This window comes from Oncorhynchus mykiss, chromosome 6 (genome assembly GCF_057628025.1).
Source record: "Oncorhynchus mykiss isolate SJ-2025 chromosome 6, ASM5762802v1, whole genome shotgun sequence".
Taxonomy (NCBI): domain Eukaryota; kingdom Metazoa; phylum Chordata; class Actinopteri; order Salmoniformes; family Salmonidae; genus Oncorhynchus; species Oncorhynchus mykiss.
In genome coordinates this window covers 79,771,354-79,788,081 of record NC_143027.1, presented here as the reverse complement: position 1 = coordinate 79,788,081, position 16,728 = coordinate 79,771,354, and the positions used below count along the sequence as shown (strand labels likewise).

Here is a 16,728-nt window from a genome sequence, read left to right as displayed (position 1 = left end):
GATCTCACCCCCTCCAGGCGCGTGTGTCCATCCTGCAGGTGTGTACAGAGAAGATGCCCCTGGATGATGATGTGTGTCTGGAGGAGCTGGCTAGACACACTGACCTTTACTCTGGAGCAGACCTGGAGAACCTGTGCAGAGAGGTACAGAGTACCAAAACACACCTCCCCTGTAAATACAACATACTGTACCTGTCCCTTTAATCCTTCACAATGAGGTACAGAGTACACCAATACACCTGTCCCTAAAGTATAGACACTGCCTTCACCAGTCACCTTTAGAAATGGCATGTTTTAACGATAGGAGAGATTCAGCAACGTGTTTGTTTCTACCATAGAATGAGAGCTGAGGGGGTTTAACTGTAATGTTGTCTGCAGGCAGCTCTGTTGACGCTCCAGGATGAAAGTATGGAAGCTTCTAGTATCAAACACCGATACTTCCTCCAGTCTTTACAGAGGATGACTCCCTCTCTTTCGACCCAGCAACTACAGACATACAAAAACCTCTTCAGATGACCAACTATAGACCCACCCCATCAGATGATGCCTCGGACTTGGGAGAAAAAAAGTCATTGTTTCCTTTCCTTTTTTGGGGGTCTGTTGGCTGTTTATGGTGATGAGTTGACGGTATGTAGGCCTAATTACATTAGTACATTGAGATGATTGTAATACATCAGCACAAGCAGGATCTCCACTCCAGTCTTCCAACAACACACACTTCATGTAGCCCGTACAAAAACACCTGATTCAACTTTAAGGGCTTGATGATTAGAATCAGGTGTGCTTGTCCAGAACCACAACAAAAATATATACTGTTGGTGTAACTAGAGGACCAGAGGTCAGAAACTGCTCGTTCATGGTCTTTCCCAGGGAGTCAATGTCAGGAACCCCCAACCTGGGAAAACCGGTGCCCCGGGGACCCCCTTCCTGATTCACTCCGTCTTATTGGGTAAAGGATCATGGCCAGGCAAAGTCATTGAAATGTTTTGACCTCCCCACAGTTAATGAAATATACAAGTGTGAACTTTAAGTATATTTTAGCTAGAAAAGGTAACTCAAAGTACACTGCTCAAAAAAATAAAGGGAACACTTAAACAACACAATGTAACTCCAAGTCAATCACACTTCTGTGAAATCAAACTGTCCACTTAGGAAGCAACACTGATTGACAATACATTTCACATGCTGTTGTGCAAATGGAATAGACAACAGGTGGAAATTATAGGCAATTAGCAAGACACCCCCAATAAAGGAGTGGTTCTGCAGGTGGTGACCACAGACCACTTCTCAGTTCCTATGCTTCCTGGCTGATGTTTTGGTCACTTTTGAATGCTGGCGGTGCTTTCACTCTAGTGGTAGCATGAGACGGAGTCTATAACCCACACAAGTGGCTCAGGTAGTGCAGCTCATCCAGGATGGCACATCAATGCGAGCTGTGGCAAGAAGGTTTGCTGTGTCTGTCAGCGTAGTGTCCAGAGCATGGAGGCGCTACCAGGAGACGTGGAGGAGGGCAACAACCCAGCAGCAGGACCGCTACCTCCGCCTTTGTGCAAGGAGGACCACTGCCAGAGCCCTGCAAAATTACCTCCAGCAGGCCACAAATGTGCATGTGTCTGCTCAAACGGTCAGAAACAGACTCCATGAGGGTGGTATGAGGGCCCGACGTCCACAGGTGGGAGTTGTGCTTACAGCCCAACACCGTGCAGGACGTTTGGCATTTGCCAGAGAACACCAAGATTGGCAAATTCGCCACTGGCGCCCTGTGCTCTTCACAGATGAAAGCAGGTTCACACTGAGCAGATGTGACAGTCTGGAGACGCCATGGAGAACGTTCTGCTGCCTGCAACATCCTCCAGCATGACCGGTTTGGCGGTGGGTCAGTCATGGTGTGGGGTGTCATTTCTTTGGGAGGCCGCACAGCCCTCCATGTGCTCGCCAGAGGTAGCCTGACTGCCATTAGGTACCGAGATGAGATCCTCAGACCCCTTGTGAGACCATATGCTGGTGTGGTTGGCCCTGGGTTCCTCCTACTGCAAGACAATGCTAGACCTCATGTGGCTGGAGTGTGTCAGCAGTTCCTGCAAGAGGAAGGCATTGATGCTATGGACTGGCCTGCCCGTTCCCCAGACCTGAATCCAATTGAGTACATCTGGGACATCAGGTCTCGCTCCATCCACCAACGCCACGTTGCACCACAGACTGCTTTAGTCCAGGTCTGGGAGGAGATCCCTCAGGAGACCATCCGCCACCTTATCAGGAGCATGCCCAGGCGTTGTAGGGAGGTCATACACGCATGTGGAGGCCAAACACACTGAGCCTCATTTTGACTTGTTTTAAGGACATTACATCAGAGTTGGATCAGCCTGTGTGGTTTTCCACTTTAATTTTGAGTGTGACTCCAAATCCAGACCTCCATGGGTTGATAAATTTGATTTCCATTGATAATTTGTGTGATTTTGTCAGCACATTCAACTATGTAAAAGTATTTAATAATATTTCATTCAGATCTAGGATGTGTTATTTTAGTGTTCCCTTTATTTTTGAGCAGTGTATATTGGCTAACAGCTCATTTAAAAAGTTGGACAGTCATTTTAACCAACACATGGCTAAGTCAAGGAAGTTTCCCAGCAGCATCCTGTGTTGAATACCTCTGCTCTAGTCCCCTTTAGAAGCAGAACAAAACTACTCTTTAGGTCAGTGTTCAAAGGAAGATATTTATTTCTAAATGTAACAGGTTCTTCATTCACATGTTTCCAGTCAATGTATCTGCCAGTTGAGTAAAGTGAAGTGACAGACTCACAGGTCTCAGTCTAGTGATAAAGTAACTCAAAAGATTGATAACCATGACTCATTTAAACAAACAGCTGATCATGTGATCAACAGGCAATACTGCATCCTGATTTTAAGGAAATATAAGTCTCAGTTCTCATGCCCATATTAGTTTAATTGGTAAAGTATGCCATTTGGGACGTATCCATACTTCCTTCTACGTAGTAGTACACGAGTGTGGATATTGGAGCAGAGCCTTAAGTGTTCAGGTTGAAGTAATGAATGTGCAAATCACTGAAACACTGGTGAGTGCTGCTGTAGAGAGCCAAACCTGACAATGTGATCGACCAAATACCTTTTAACATAAAATAAATCAAACGAGCAACACAAGGCAGGTAATGCATATACTGATCTGATTTGCAGTTAAAGAAAATGTCATTTTAGTCTGTTCCAACCAACATGTTGATAAGCTTGGACAGGAAGACTGACAGTGGTTTAAGGAACCAACCAAGACACAATGCCAAATGTATTTATATACCCACACAATGACTGAATTATGCATATTATAAATATTGGCATCTCACAGCCCTCAATGCTTATGGAATAATACTGCATTTCTGAAATGTTGACAGAATCAATCTGATAAGCAAATAAAACTGTCTGATATTAACTAGAAGCAGTAGTCATGCATTTCCCTACTACAGTACTAAACATGATTCAAAGTCAGTTTCATTGTCAGTTTCCTGATTTCAGCTATAAGTTACCTGTTAAAGAAACAAGTAAAACAAACAGAGTGTGTGGTCAGTACTCTAAATTCAGAACCCTTTTAACATAAACACATCCTCTCTGTCTACTGGTTCAACGCGGTCAGTAAAGGAGAAGGCAATATGGACACTCATCAGATCAATAATACAATCAGATGTATGGATTAACCTTATAGAGACGGCCTGGGCCTCATCTCTGGCTGTGCCTGAAAACGTTACTAGTTTCCAGTCCTCCCCCCTCTCAAAGCTCATTGGAGCTGGTGGTCGTCAGAGGGTAGTACCTTGGATCCTCTCCGCCAATTAACTTTGAGGAGTTGAGGAAACAAAGACAGCAGAAGAAAGGATTGGACCGCTAGCAACATTTTCAGACACAGCCTCACATCAACCTAGTCAAACACCGATACAGGCCTCTCCGCTACAAGACCAATACTAACTTCAGATAATCACAGTTAACTTGCATTAGTGTGCCAGACTTTACATACAAGTGCATATCTCATGTTAGGATTGGTCCTTAACAGGTCAGAGTAGACCCCAGTGGTTCTACCTTGTGAGGAGAGGATGACAGACACAGTGAATCTGAGGTTCCTCCTCCCGGACCTTCTCCTCCGATGTGTTTTGAGGAGGCGGCAAGAAGAGAGGATGCAAGGAATCAAAGAAACAGAATTGAGATGAGCCCACAGAGACACATTCCCTGTTGTCACTCCACTGGAAACAATAGAACAGCTACAGTCAACGTATAGAGTGCTCAAACAAACACATTAACAGTTCAATTATAGAAGTACCAAAAAAAAGTCATAATGTTAAACATTTACAGGCTTTAATGGTGATTATTATAGATCTTTTGTTGAAAAGTTAAGCTTTGTTCAACCCCTCTTCAGAAAACTTTGCAACAGCTCAGGAGGAATCAGCTGTCCTTTAAAAATAAAATGTGCATCTGACTGTCAGTCCGAATATCCTGGCAATGGCATAGACCAGATCAGTTCACTACGCTTTGGCACCAGTCTGGTTTAACGTCCTCAGACTGTCTTTAATTCAGGCTATGCGGTGGACTCTCGGCAGTGTGTACAGGTGCGTGTAGCCCTGTTTCTGTGTGTCTGGACCTGCACGGTGCACCTGGTCAGGCCGTAGGTGTGGATCAACAGGTGTCTGGCCTTGGCCTGCACGTCCTCCCACGCACTGGCACTAGAGGGCGCTAGAAGCACAATGCACAGAAATAGGTTAGGACACTGGCTCTTCATTTATCTTTACTCGATTCATCACATCCTCGACGCCTCCTTGTTAAAATCCATTATAGAAGTAGGTCCGAGGGGGAAGGACCTTGGAACTCCAACAGTTGAGAAGGGTCGAGGACATAGGATGTAAAGTATGTGCACCCCTTTAGTTCCCCAGGGCTCCCGAGTGCGCAGCGGTCTAAGACACTGCATCTCAGTGCTAGAGGCATCACTACAGACCCTGGTTCGATTCCAGGCTGAATCACAACCGGCTGTGATCGGGAGTCCCATAGGACGGTGCACAATTGGCTCAGCATCATTGTAAATAAGAATTTATTCTTAACTGACTTGCCTAGTTAAATAAAAATCACAGAGACTAATTGAGATACAACCAGAGTGTAGAGTTCCTAAACCTATCAACAGAATGCACGCCACATGCACAACTAAGTCAAAGGTCACTCACAGAGCCGCAGGTGTGCGAGGGCGGTGGTCTTGTCGCCGGTTAATGCCCACACGTTGAGCTCGTCAACTGATTGGACGTCCTCCAACTTCAGAAGGTCTTCTCTGATTCGCTCAACGTCCACATGCCTGGGTGCACCTAACAGCACCACACACTTTCAGTTTCATGAAACTCAGAGCGTTAACATTGTTTCTCTCTAACGAGTCTTGATGCCATGTACTGTAAGTTGCTAGCAAAAGACTTGTCCCTTTCATAGCGTGAGAACAATCTACTATTATTTAAACACTATGGGACATTTTTACAGCTCCAGATTAGACAATTGAAAGTGTGTAAGTGCAGGACTATATATTAAAGCAGCTCTATATAATCATGGTTAGAGTTCATGGCAGTTTCAGACAGGAAGTGAATAGAATAAGCATCTGTTCTGATGACAGATCTGTCTGGTTAACAAAGAGCAGAAATATGTAGTGTCTCTCTGTCCCTCCAGGACATTATGTATTGATCTAGAGCATCGGTTCCTATTCCTGCTACTGGGGACACAAAGGGTCCTAGCAAACCAAAGGCTTGATAAACTAAAATGTGCCCCCCTTTACGCCCCCAAGACCAGGACTGAGAACCACTGATCTAAATCACATAGGTTAATACACTGGTTCCCAACTCCAGTCCCCCCAACAGCACAGTTTTGTTGTAGCTCCAGACAAACACCTGATTCAACTAATCATCATCCCCTCAATGAGTTGAATCAGGTGAGTTTGTCCGGGGCTACAACAACGTTTACTGTTGGGGGGACTGGAGGGAAACACTGGGCCAACTGTAATACATGTAGCCGTGGTCTCACCCTCGAGGACGATGACTCCTGTGTCTCGTATGATGCGTATCGTTGTGAACAGCACCAGGATAGAGAAGATGTAGGTACAGATGGGGTCCGCCAGCTTGTACTCTGGCTGGGGGGGGGGGGGGGGGGGGGGGGGGGGGGCAAAGGTCAGGTCAATCTAACAGCTTGTACTCTAGCTAGGGGGAGGGGGGCAAAGGTCAGGTCGATCTAACAGCTTGTACTCTGGCTGGGGGGGGGGGGGGGCAATGGTCAGGTCAATCTAACAGCTTGGTCGTTAGGCTCAAACTGAAGGAAACAGACAAACAGTTCCTCTCTATGTGGACTCGTCCAATAAGGCAGCGTTTCCCAAACTCGGTCCTAGGGCTCCCCCTGGGTACAGGTTTAGTATTTTGCCGTAGCACGACACAGCTGATTCAAATAACCAACTCCTCATCAAGCTTTGAATCAGTTGTGTCGTGCTGGGGCAAAACCAAAACGTGCTCCCAAGGGGGGCCCCAGGCCCATAGGTACAAAACCAAAACGTGCTCCCAAAGGGGGCCCCAGGCCCGTAGGTACAAAACCAAAACGTGCTCCCAAAGGGGGCCCCAGCACAGAGTTTGGGAAACCCTGCAATAAGAAACTAAATGTGCGTTTTCCATTGCATGGACTAATGAACATGACCCTGGCCCGACCAAGCAAGCCCTTAAACCATCCCATTCAGACCTTCAACATTAAACAGTTCCTGCTCCCAGGTCAGACGTTGCAGCCTACCTTGAAGCGTACGATGTAGGCAGCTATGAGGACCCCTATACTCTGGACCAGGTCTCCCAGTGCATGGATGAAGGCTGCCCTGACCGCCAGGCTGCCCTGGGGCCCCTGGGCTGGGGGTCCATCGTGGCTGTGGCCATGTGAGGGTGGAGGGGGAACCCCGTGTGAGTGACCATGACCCCCGTGGGAGTGGAGGTGACCGTTACCGGTCTGGTTCAGGAGGAAACCCATACTATATAAATAATTATGAGAGAGAGGAGAGAGATGTCAGTTTAACTTCTGGTGGCCGTTTATATACTACTACGTTTAATCATTACTATACATGATTGAGGCTACACTATCAATCATCTACACACGGCACGCTCATCAACACACGGCACGCTCATCTACACTTTACACACGGCACGCAACATTTTTTTAAAACCTTTATTTATACAGGTTTTCCCTCATTGAGATAACATCTTTTAAAGAGACCTGGTCCAATAGCAGCAGGGGGAACAACATTTCAGACAACTTACATGCACTAACACTACATTAAACAAACCTACACACACACACAGTACAATGATATGTAAAAATAAAAATCATGACTAAAAAACAGCTGTCCTAAACAATTACACTGATATTTACATGGAACAGGTGTTTAAACTCCACCAACATGACTAGATCAAATGTTTAGGAGAGATTCAGGACCACGGAGCTGAGTAGCTAAAACTATTTCTACCATGACCGGTTCTAATTCTTGGTACTGTTAAAAGCGAATGGGACCGTAATTTATATTTATTTACCGACATGCAAAAAATAAAAGTGGCATTTTACCCAGTATGGTCTTATAAATTAGTGTATACCAGTGTTTAAGCCTACGCAAGGTCAATGACGACCAGCCAACAGAACTGTTGAGATCACAATGGCGTGTTAGACGTTTCTGATTTGTAAGGAACCTGAGGACCACATGATATACTGAATCAAATGCTCTCGGGGGTAGTGGTTGAGGCCTGCATATATAGACCACCACTCAAATCTAAAACCGGCAGTAATGTACATCGTACCAGCTCCCTTCTGGCCTCCAAAGAAAAACAAGCCTTATGCCGGTAATAAAAACCTATTCTCAGCTTGAACTTCCTTATCAAGTTCTCCACATGAACAGTGAAGCTCAGCTTGTCACCATCCCACACTCCCAAATATTTGTACACTGACTTGCTCTATAGTATGACATGATTGGTAACATGCCTGGCATTTGAAAATACCATGCATTTTGTGTTACCCGGATTCAGAACCAGCTTTAAAATCATACAGATTCTGTTGTATGATTTACATGCTCTTCAGGCATTTTCAAAAGCTAAAGATACTGTTCTTTATTCAAGTGGTTGTAGTGTATCATCTGAATAAAGAACAGTATCATCTGCATAAAAATGAGCATCCGCTGTTTCAATATGATCCCCAATGTTGTTCATATACAAAATGAACAGTGAGCCCAAAGGTAGACCCTTGTGGAACACCTGAGCACAACTATGGACAACCATCCACCATTACACATTGTGTACAATTTGATAGGTAATTTATAAACCAATCTAGAGCATGACCAGTAACTCCACAACAGCATGTTCCACAGTGTCAAATTCCTTCAACAAATCAATAAACAGACACACAATGTAACTTCTTATCAAGAGAAGTGGATGTCATTTAAAACCTTCAATGTTACTGAAACAGTGCTGTGGCCAGACTTAAAGCCTGATTGCATTCAGCACACGACACGCTCATCAACACACCCCACGCTTATCACACTACATGCGCCACGCTTAACACACCACGCTTATCACACTACAGTCGTGGCCAAAACTTGAGAATGACACAAATATTAATTTCCACCAATTTTGCTGCGTCAGTGTCTTTAGATATTTTTGTCAGATGTTACTATGGAATACTGAAGTATAATTACCAGCATTTCAGAAGTGTCAAAGGCTTTTATTGACAATTACATGAAGTTTATGCAAAGAGTCCTGGCATGCTGTCAATTAACTGGGCCACATCCTGACTGATGGCAGCCCATTCTTGCATAATCAATGCTTGGAGTTTGTCATAATTTGTGGGGTTTTGTTTGTCCACCCACCTCTTGAGGATTGACCACAAGTTCAATGGGATTAAGGTCTGGGGAGTTGCCTGGCCATGGACCCAAAATATTGATGTTTTGTTCCCCGAGACACTTAGTTATCACTTTCGCCTTATGGCAAGGTGCTCCATCATGCTGGAAAAGGCATTGTTTGTCACCAAACTGTTCCTGGATGGTTTGGAGAAGTTGCTCTCGGAGGATGTGTTGGTACCATTCTTTATTCATGGCTGTGTTCTTAGGCAAAATTGTGAGTGAGCCCACTCCCTTGGCTGAGAAGCAACCCCACACATGAATAGTCTCATGAAGCTTTACTGTTGGCATGACACAGGACTGATGGTAGCGCTCACCTTGTCTTCTCCGGACAAGCTTTTTTCCGGATACCCCAAACAATCGGGAAGGGGATTCAGAGAAAATGACGTTAATCCAGTCCTCAGCAGTCCAATCCGTGTACTTTTTGCAGAATATCAGTCTGTCCCTGATGTTTTTCCTGTAGTGGCTTCTTTGCTGCCCTTCTTGAAACCAGGCCATCCTCCAAAAGTATTCGCCTCACTGTGCGTGCAGATGCACTCACACCTGCCTGCTGCCATTCCTGAGCAAGCTCTGTACTGGTGGTGCCCCAATCCCGCAGCTGAATCAACTTTAGGAGACGGTCCTGGTGCTTTCTGGACTTCTTGGGCGCCTGAAGCCTTCTGCACAACAATTGAACCGCTTCTTGATGAGACAATGAGATAAATGGTTGAATTAGGTGCAATCTTACTGGCAGCAATATCCTTGCCTGTGAAGCCCTTTTTATGCAAAGCAATGATGATGGCACGTGTTTCCTTGCAGGTAACCATGGCTGACAGAGGAAGAACAATGATTACAAGCACCACCCTCCTTCTGAAGCTTCCAGTCTGTTATTCGAACTCAATCAGCATGACAGAGTGATCTCCAGCCTTGTCTTCATCAACACTCACACCTGTGTTAACAAGAGAATCACTGACATGTCAACTGGTCCTTTTGTGGCAAGCTGAAATGCAGTGGAAATGTTTTTGGGGGATTCAGTTCATTTGCAAGGCAAAGAGGGACTTTGCAATTAATTGCAATTCATCTGATCACTCAAAACATTCTGGAGTATATGCAAATTGCCATCATACAAACTGAGGCAGCAGACTTTGTGAAAATGTATATTTGTGTCATTCAACTTTTGGCCACGACTGTACACACTACATGCTTATCTACACACGCCACGCTTATCACACTACACGCTCATCAACACACTTTACACACGCCACGCTCATCAACACTACACACCGCACTTATCATCAACAACACTACACATGCCACGCTCTAACCAAGTGAGTCACACACTTGAAAAGTAATTTAGCTCCAGTAGTGTGGAGTGGAGACGAGAAGACCTTTGGACTGCAGTAGTTTATGACATGTCATCATACACTGACTGTGGATCTTTTACAGCCAGACACACTGCTGTCCTTAGCTGGAGTCAAGGAAGCTTCATCATTCATTCAGTCTAACTGGAATCAGGAATCCCTCCCTCCTCCCCACTGTCAGGGCAGATGAGATGATGAGTGTTCTGGTGCATAATGACTGCTCTCTCTGTGTGTGAGACAATTCATGTGTGCGCATGCAGGTGTGTGTACTCAGCTACTCACACTAGGTTGACAGCGACCCCCACAGCTGCAGTGATGAGCATGGCATCTCCGTTGATTTCAAAGTCCTGACTGACAGTTCTCTGCACCGCCTCGTTCAACAACACCCCCGTTAGGATGTAGATGAGTAACACACTGATACCGGCTGAGACCACCTCTATAGGGGGTAGAGACACAGACCAAATAATATACTGGACAGCTGAATGTAATATGTTAACAGTTTACTGTCTGCATCTATTAAACAGGAGGCTCTGAAACAGTAGTAACCTCTGAGCTTCTCAATCACAAAGTCACTTTCCATACACAGTCTGAGGAGAGAAACATGATACAAGATCAAAACACTGCTGACCTCACATTCCATCTCAAAATGAAGATGCATCTAGAAAGTTCTGTTTATGGAACAAGAGGAGAGGAGTAACAGTAACGTACCTAGGCGATGCAGCCCGAAGGTGAATCTGTTGGTGGGTGGTTTAGCAGAAAGCCACAGTGCCAGCAGAGACACCACTATCCCAATCAGGTCAGTTAACATGTGGAGAGCATCAGTCATTATGGCCAGACTGTTAGCTACATAACCACCTAGAGACATTACAAATACATCATAATACATTATCGGCAACAAATGTTCACTTAGGGCCCCCAAAAGGCTAGGGCCTATGACTGCACATGTGGGTATGGATGGAACTGGGTACGTAGACCTGAGAGCCACTGCTGCCCCTCATGATGAGTTCAGATTGTGGCCCCACCCCATCAAAGTTGCCTATCCACGACCTACATTATAACCTACTAATACATTAGGCTACATCGATAGCTGTTAGCTACATCTCCACCTACAGACAGCTGTTAGTTCATTCAAAACGGGCATTTCTCAGAACATAATCAAACACGCATCTCATCTTAGGTGTATGTGTGAATTGTTATGGCAGCAGGTGATTGTACACATACATGTATGCTAATATCACCATGTGTTGAACATTCCACCACGCTTCACCTGGGGCCAGGTATGAGGGGGGACGGGTATGACCGACTAAGATTACAGATCCAATCACAATGTTGATGTGGGAGATGTAGGATCTGAAAAGAAACTAACTGAGTAGTCTACAGCTGTCCCCAGCCCTGGTCCTGGAGAGCCACACGTACACTGTGCAGGCTTCAGTTTCAGCCCATCACTAACACTCTTAATTCACCTAATAAAAGGTGTTGATGATTAGTTGGTTAGTGGAATCAGGTGTGCTCTAGCTTGTGAGTAGGTCTACTCAGGCTACTTCAGATTGGAACTTGGAAGTCAATGCTCCAAACATCATACCAAATTGATTTGATTGGAACTTGAAGGCCACAGCTTTAACCTCACAGTACTAACAGTGTATAATGAGTCTGTAGTCAGTACTGTAACAGACTAGTGTAGTGTGTTTTGTTTGCTCACCTATCAGTTCTCCAATCATGAAGAGGAAATACAACACAGAGGCACACGCCAACTTCTTCATCACTCTCCTCCGTTTAACCCCCTCTCTCTTCCTCGTGCAGCTCTCACACTGCGACCGGTCCATGTTGACACCGGGGCTCCCCAAACTCCCCGAGGACGAGTCGAGCAGCGAGTCGTCATCATCCACCACCACTGTGTTCACCGCGACGCCGTTCGACGGTGCCCCTGCTGCGTAGTCCTCCATCTCACCGGAAACCACCACTTTGAGTTTGTTGAACTTGGGCGCCTCATCCTCCGCGAGCTCGTCCCCAGAGAGGTCAAAGGGAGCCGTGTCGCTCAGGTCCCAGTCCTCAGGCTCCTTCCTAAAGGCGGACCGCACCTTGCTCATGAAGCTCACACCACCTGACATCATTAATGCCAGTTGTTGACAGTTCAGGAGCTGTTAACTTTCAATTATGCCGGTCCGAGCTTGGTGTGCTTCTCAACAATGTCACCGTCTTATAAAGTACTGAATCAGAGGTTGTGGCTGTAACGTTACATCGGTGTTGACACACCTGAAACGTGGAAATCATTAATCATTAGCAGAAAGAAAACGTCCTATCGTTACTTAGAACACACCCAGTGTCTGTTAAAACGACACAGTAGAATAAAGATACTTGATTTATTTTTTAAATGTAATATCGAACTGCACAACAGGTTGACATTTGTAAGTATGTTTCGATCCTCCGTGTAACCGAATATTCCGAGGTGGACATTGATTTAAGGTAGCCTACATATTCAATATTTCATGCACTGAAAACGATAACCATTCCATCTCAGAGAATTCTAATGATTCAATTGGGGATAGCAGCACCTCCAACAGAAAAGCACACAAACAATGCATCCACACTCGGCTGAATCAAAACAGCTTGCTAGTTGTCTGCATGCAAATTCCTCGTTGTCATTAAAGAAATTAACGTTGAAAACATATTGTTGACTACACAATAATGTCTGGCAACAACTAGCCGGTCCAACAAATCGATTCACCATTGACAGAAGAGGGGAGGCTTGATTGGTTAGCCAAGCTAGCTCGGAGACTCGAGTTCTGTTTTTAACTGAGCTGAAAACAACACATTCCTCTTACAACATTAGCGTTAAAATTACCGATCGTCAGCCTTTTCTAGGGGAGACCATTTCCTCACTGTGATTGTATTCAAAACCATTTCTCTAACGTCAACATCGCACCGTTAATAGTTTGAGAAACAAGTAATCAAGCTAAATTCGTTCAAACAGGAAGTTCAAACACAGTCACATGAGTGACGCCCTGTCACATGATGTTTTCCAGACGTTGCCGTTCTTGATGGAGAGCTCGTTTCAAAGGTAAAGTGTTCAAAATGATCTGTATATTTTACAATGTAACATGATTGCCTCCATTTAGAATGACTTGAATGTGTTTTGCTGGCTTAGCTAACTGTAGAGTAGACAGCATTTCTAGATGTATTCAGAATGGCATAGCTAGCTAACATAGCCAGGCACCATAGCACTCTCCTAGACGTGCTGATATCAAACTAGCTAGCTACTATTTGATCTATTCTATTGATACCTGGTTGTGTTGTCTGAGTCAAGCATTCATTTACAAAGGACATTCAGCCAGGGCTTGCCAATCCTCCCCTGAATAGCTACTGGCTTTTCAGGCATTTGCTCCAGCCCTACTGTAACACACCTGAATCTACTAATCACCTTTGATCAGCTGAATCAGGCGTTTTAGAGCAGGGCTGGAATAAAAGTCTGCACACTTCTCCAAGAGGAAGTGGGTTTGCAAACCCTCAGTAGGTTCAAGGGTCCAAGTGGCTAACATATTCAGTGTTTCCCTTATATTAATTTAGCAGTGGTGGGGCACCATTTTTAAAAAAACAAGTTAACTTTTAAAAGTTCATATTGTGTTAACTCATACCCAAGTAATGTTGTTGACTCATCCTATACTTGTATTTGCATAAAATAAAAAACCCACCTTAAATTTTTTTTAAATGCTTGCTATTTTGTCATACAGTGTGATGTTATACTCCTCAGAAGGATGAGCTGGCCAATCAGTGGTCTAGAAGAGGATGAGCTGGACAATCAGCAGTCCACTTGCATTAATATTTTTAATAACCAGTATACGCCCACACCATTCCAACACAGAAATGCTTTGTTGACATACTTAATTACCATTTTTTGGAAGGAAAACTATTTCACTGATATTGTAAGTAAGTATAGGTCATATTTCATAGAAATCTGGAAACACCAGGCACATCGCTAAACATCGCTAATTTTGCCGCTGCTGCTTGCTTTCTTTAGGCTGTAGAATCAGACAGTGACGAACAACATGGAGACAGAGGGGAGGGCAGATGAGAGTTCCTCATCTCAGCGTGACCCTCCTCAGAACACTGGCAGTTACGGTAACTAGTAATGAGTTGCACATGCTTATCTCAACTCTGAATCAGACCCTTATGCCTGATTTGGACTACACAACCAAACTGAACCAAGTTGAGAAGTACTGGGCTGGCCTGGTCACATATTCACAAGAGTTTCTGAAACCATGCTGGTCAAGACATTATGAAAATGAAATATTGGAGCCAGGACAGTACGGTTCGTGTCCACCCTAGAGTGTGAATCAGTCACTTTTCAGTGCTTTTCCACTGGCAGGCTTTGCACCAGTTTTTGGTCCAAAGATGTTTATTATAATAATACAATAATTTGGTGTATGCTTACCTTATATTTGTCTTATTTGAATTGGAAATGTGTTCTTTGTATATCCCCCTCTCCCTGAGATACTCTGAGTGTGAGATCACGGTCAGGTTCTGCCATTATCAACGGCGGCCCTGGAGCAATTGGGGTTAAGAGCAATTAGGGTTTTTCACCTTGTCGACACGTTGATTCGAACTAGAGACCTTTTGGTTACTGGCCCAACACTCTTAACCGCTAGCCTACCTGCCACCTCCAAGACCTGTCCCCAAAAAGCCCCAAAAAGTCTAGGGCCATGGACCTACCCTGACATGAGGTCAGACTGACGGTAGTAGGACTGGTCTTTCTACATTTGACCGGTTAGAATTGTCAGTGTGTTTGTTATTGCCCCTCAGAATTCAGCCTGACTCCCCAGGACTCTTGGCCTACAGAGGACTCCCAGCCTGCAGAGAAATCAGTCCCTATTGAAGAGCCCATTGTAGTGGACAGAAAGGCCATAGAGAAACTGACAGAAGGCCTGCTCTCTCACTACCTGCCTGACCTCTACAGCTCCAAACAGGCTCTGTTGGAACTCAAGTTAGTATTCAAATCACATCAGACATTAAAACAAACCCTTGGGTTGCATCCCAAACGGAACTGTATTTCCTTTAAGGTGCACTACTTTTGACCAGGGCCCATAGGGTAGTGCAATATGAAGGGAATAGGGTGCCATTGGGGATGCACTTCTTGTTTCCTCTAGTCCAGTTTCATCTTTCACTTTTAGTTTATTAGGAGGATAATGATAATTCACAGATCACGTCTGAAGTAGATTCTACTTTACAAGATAGTATTCTCTGTCCCTGTTACAGATGTTGTGGTGTGTGACTGTCATGTGTTTGTGGCTCTTATGTTCCTCTCCTTTCCTCTTGACCAGTCAAAACCAAGTCATCCTGCTGGACACACTGGACCAAGAAGTCACCAAATTCAGAGAGTGCAACTCCCTACTGGATCTAAACTCACTGGTACATTTGTCTGTCTCTCTGTCGCTCTGTCTGTCTGTCTGTCTGTCTGTCTGTCTGTCTGTCTGTCTGTCTGTGTCTGTTGTTTCTCTGTCACTCTGTCTGTGTCTGACTGTCTGCCTGTTGTTTCAAACATACATAGCATCTGAAGAGAATTCTTTCATTGTCCACCTGTCCTGCTCCCTGTAGGACTGATGGATGTTTGTTTCAGTTCACAGAGGCCAAGTTTTATCACGGTAAACTGGTGAACATACGTAAAGACATGATCATGCTGCACGAGAAGACAACTAAACTAAAGGTGGGTGAATGTTTATTTTTCCCCCCAGAATGGACTATTGTTGCTTAGCTATTGCTCACCACATAGTTTCTCCTCCACCTCCTCCATGCATTCTCTCCTTTTCTATGGTAGCAGTTGATAAGAAATGGTTGTTTTAAATGTACACTTAAATTTGAAATGACTGACATTGAATTGAATAGGAAACTGGGATGAAATGTTTTTTAAACCATTTGTCTCTCTGTCTCCAGAAAAGAGTGTTGAAGCTGCAGCAGCAGAGACAGAAGGAGGTGATGGAGAAAGAACAACAGAGAGAGAAGGAGCTGGAGAGAGAGAGGCAGCTGATTGCCAAACCTGCCCAGAGAACATAGAACCATCCATGAACTCTGTCCTAACTCTGTCACTGCCAACTATACTATAGAGCCAATGACGAGGGATGCAGCACACATGTCGAGGGCTCCGGTCCTGACCCCATCTCTGGTTGTGGAACAGTAGACCAACTCTATTCCTCAAGATGACACAGTTCATCCATGGTTGTTGTCAGAAAGTCAGACATGATTTGGTCTCTTGTATGTAGAGGTGTTAGGACAAGTACTGCTTGTAGGTAGTTTTATATTCAGAGGTGTCAAGACGATTACTGCTCCTTGTTAGTTTTTGTGGCCAATCATGCTGTTTAGATCAGAAACAGCACACGCCAGCAGTGATTATTCCTCACTTCCTCCTAAATGGCTGTAATAATAGAGATGTCTGAGGTGAATAAAAGAGAAGAGCAGATGAAGTCAATCAAAA

General features: G+C 44.7%; 3 protein-coding genes across 10 annotated transcripts in view; 2 read left to right on the top strand and 1 right to left on the bottom strand.

Annotated features, from left to right (window-relative positions):
- Nucleotides 1–12,931, top strand: part of LOC118936437 (ATPase family gene 2 protein homolog B) — a 26,340-nt gene extending 13,409 nt beyond the window's left edge. For 2 of the 3 annotated variants that reach the window (XM_090238969.1, XM_090238970.1), the window contains exons 10-11: nt 18–143; nt 378–3,444. In XM_090238969.1, the coding sequence (XP_090095095.1) occupies nt 18–143; nt 378–515 (264 nt within the window). In that variant the 3' untranslated portion in view covers nt 516–3,444. Of the gene's footprint in view, nt 1–17; nt 144–377; nt 3,445–9,723 lie in introns of those variants that run through there. The other variant, XM_090238971.1, reaches the window with a different exon arrangement.
- Nucleotides 2,697–13,268, bottom strand: LOC110506131 (putative proton-coupled zinc antiporter SLC30A4). The gene is made up of 8 exons (XM_090238973.1): nt 13,108–13,268; nt 11,965–12,518; nt 10,974–11,120; nt 10,548–10,701; nt 6,789–7,017; nt 6,042–6,147; nt 5,207–5,341; nt 2,697–4,724 (listed from the first exon to the last, which is right to left on the bottom strand). The coding sequence occupies exons 2-8, from the start codon at nt 12,374–12,376 to the stop codon at nt 4,570–4,572; spliced, it is 1,338 nt and encodes a 445-aa protein (XP_090095099.1). The 5' UTR covers nt 12,377–12,518; nt 13,108–13,268; the 3' UTR covers nt 2,697–4,569.
- Nucleotides 13,188–16,728, top strand: LOC149983108 (biogenesis of lysosome-related organelles complex 1 subunit 6-like). 6 transcript variants are annotated; one of them, XR_016496895.1, is made up of 6 exons: nt 13,188–13,323; nt 14,281–14,381; nt 15,099–15,243; nt 15,581–15,668; nt 15,855–15,963; nt 16,191–16,728. XR_016496895.1 is itself a non-coding variant. In XM_090238978.1 (6 exons), the coding sequence occupies exons 2-6, from the start codon at nt 14,309–14,311 to the stop codon at nt 16,308–16,310; spliced, it is 513 nt and encodes a 170-aa protein (XP_090095104.1). In that variant the 5' UTR covers nt 13,188–13,323; nt 14,281–14,308; the 3' UTR covers nt 16,311–16,728. The 6 variants fall into 6 exon arrangements, 4 of the variants coding, with proteins under 4 accessions (XP_090095104.1, XP_090095103.1, XP_090095101.1 ...); XR_016496894.1 differs by having other exon boundaries at nt 15,063–15,243; XM_090238978.1 differs by having other exon boundaries at nt 15,877–15,963.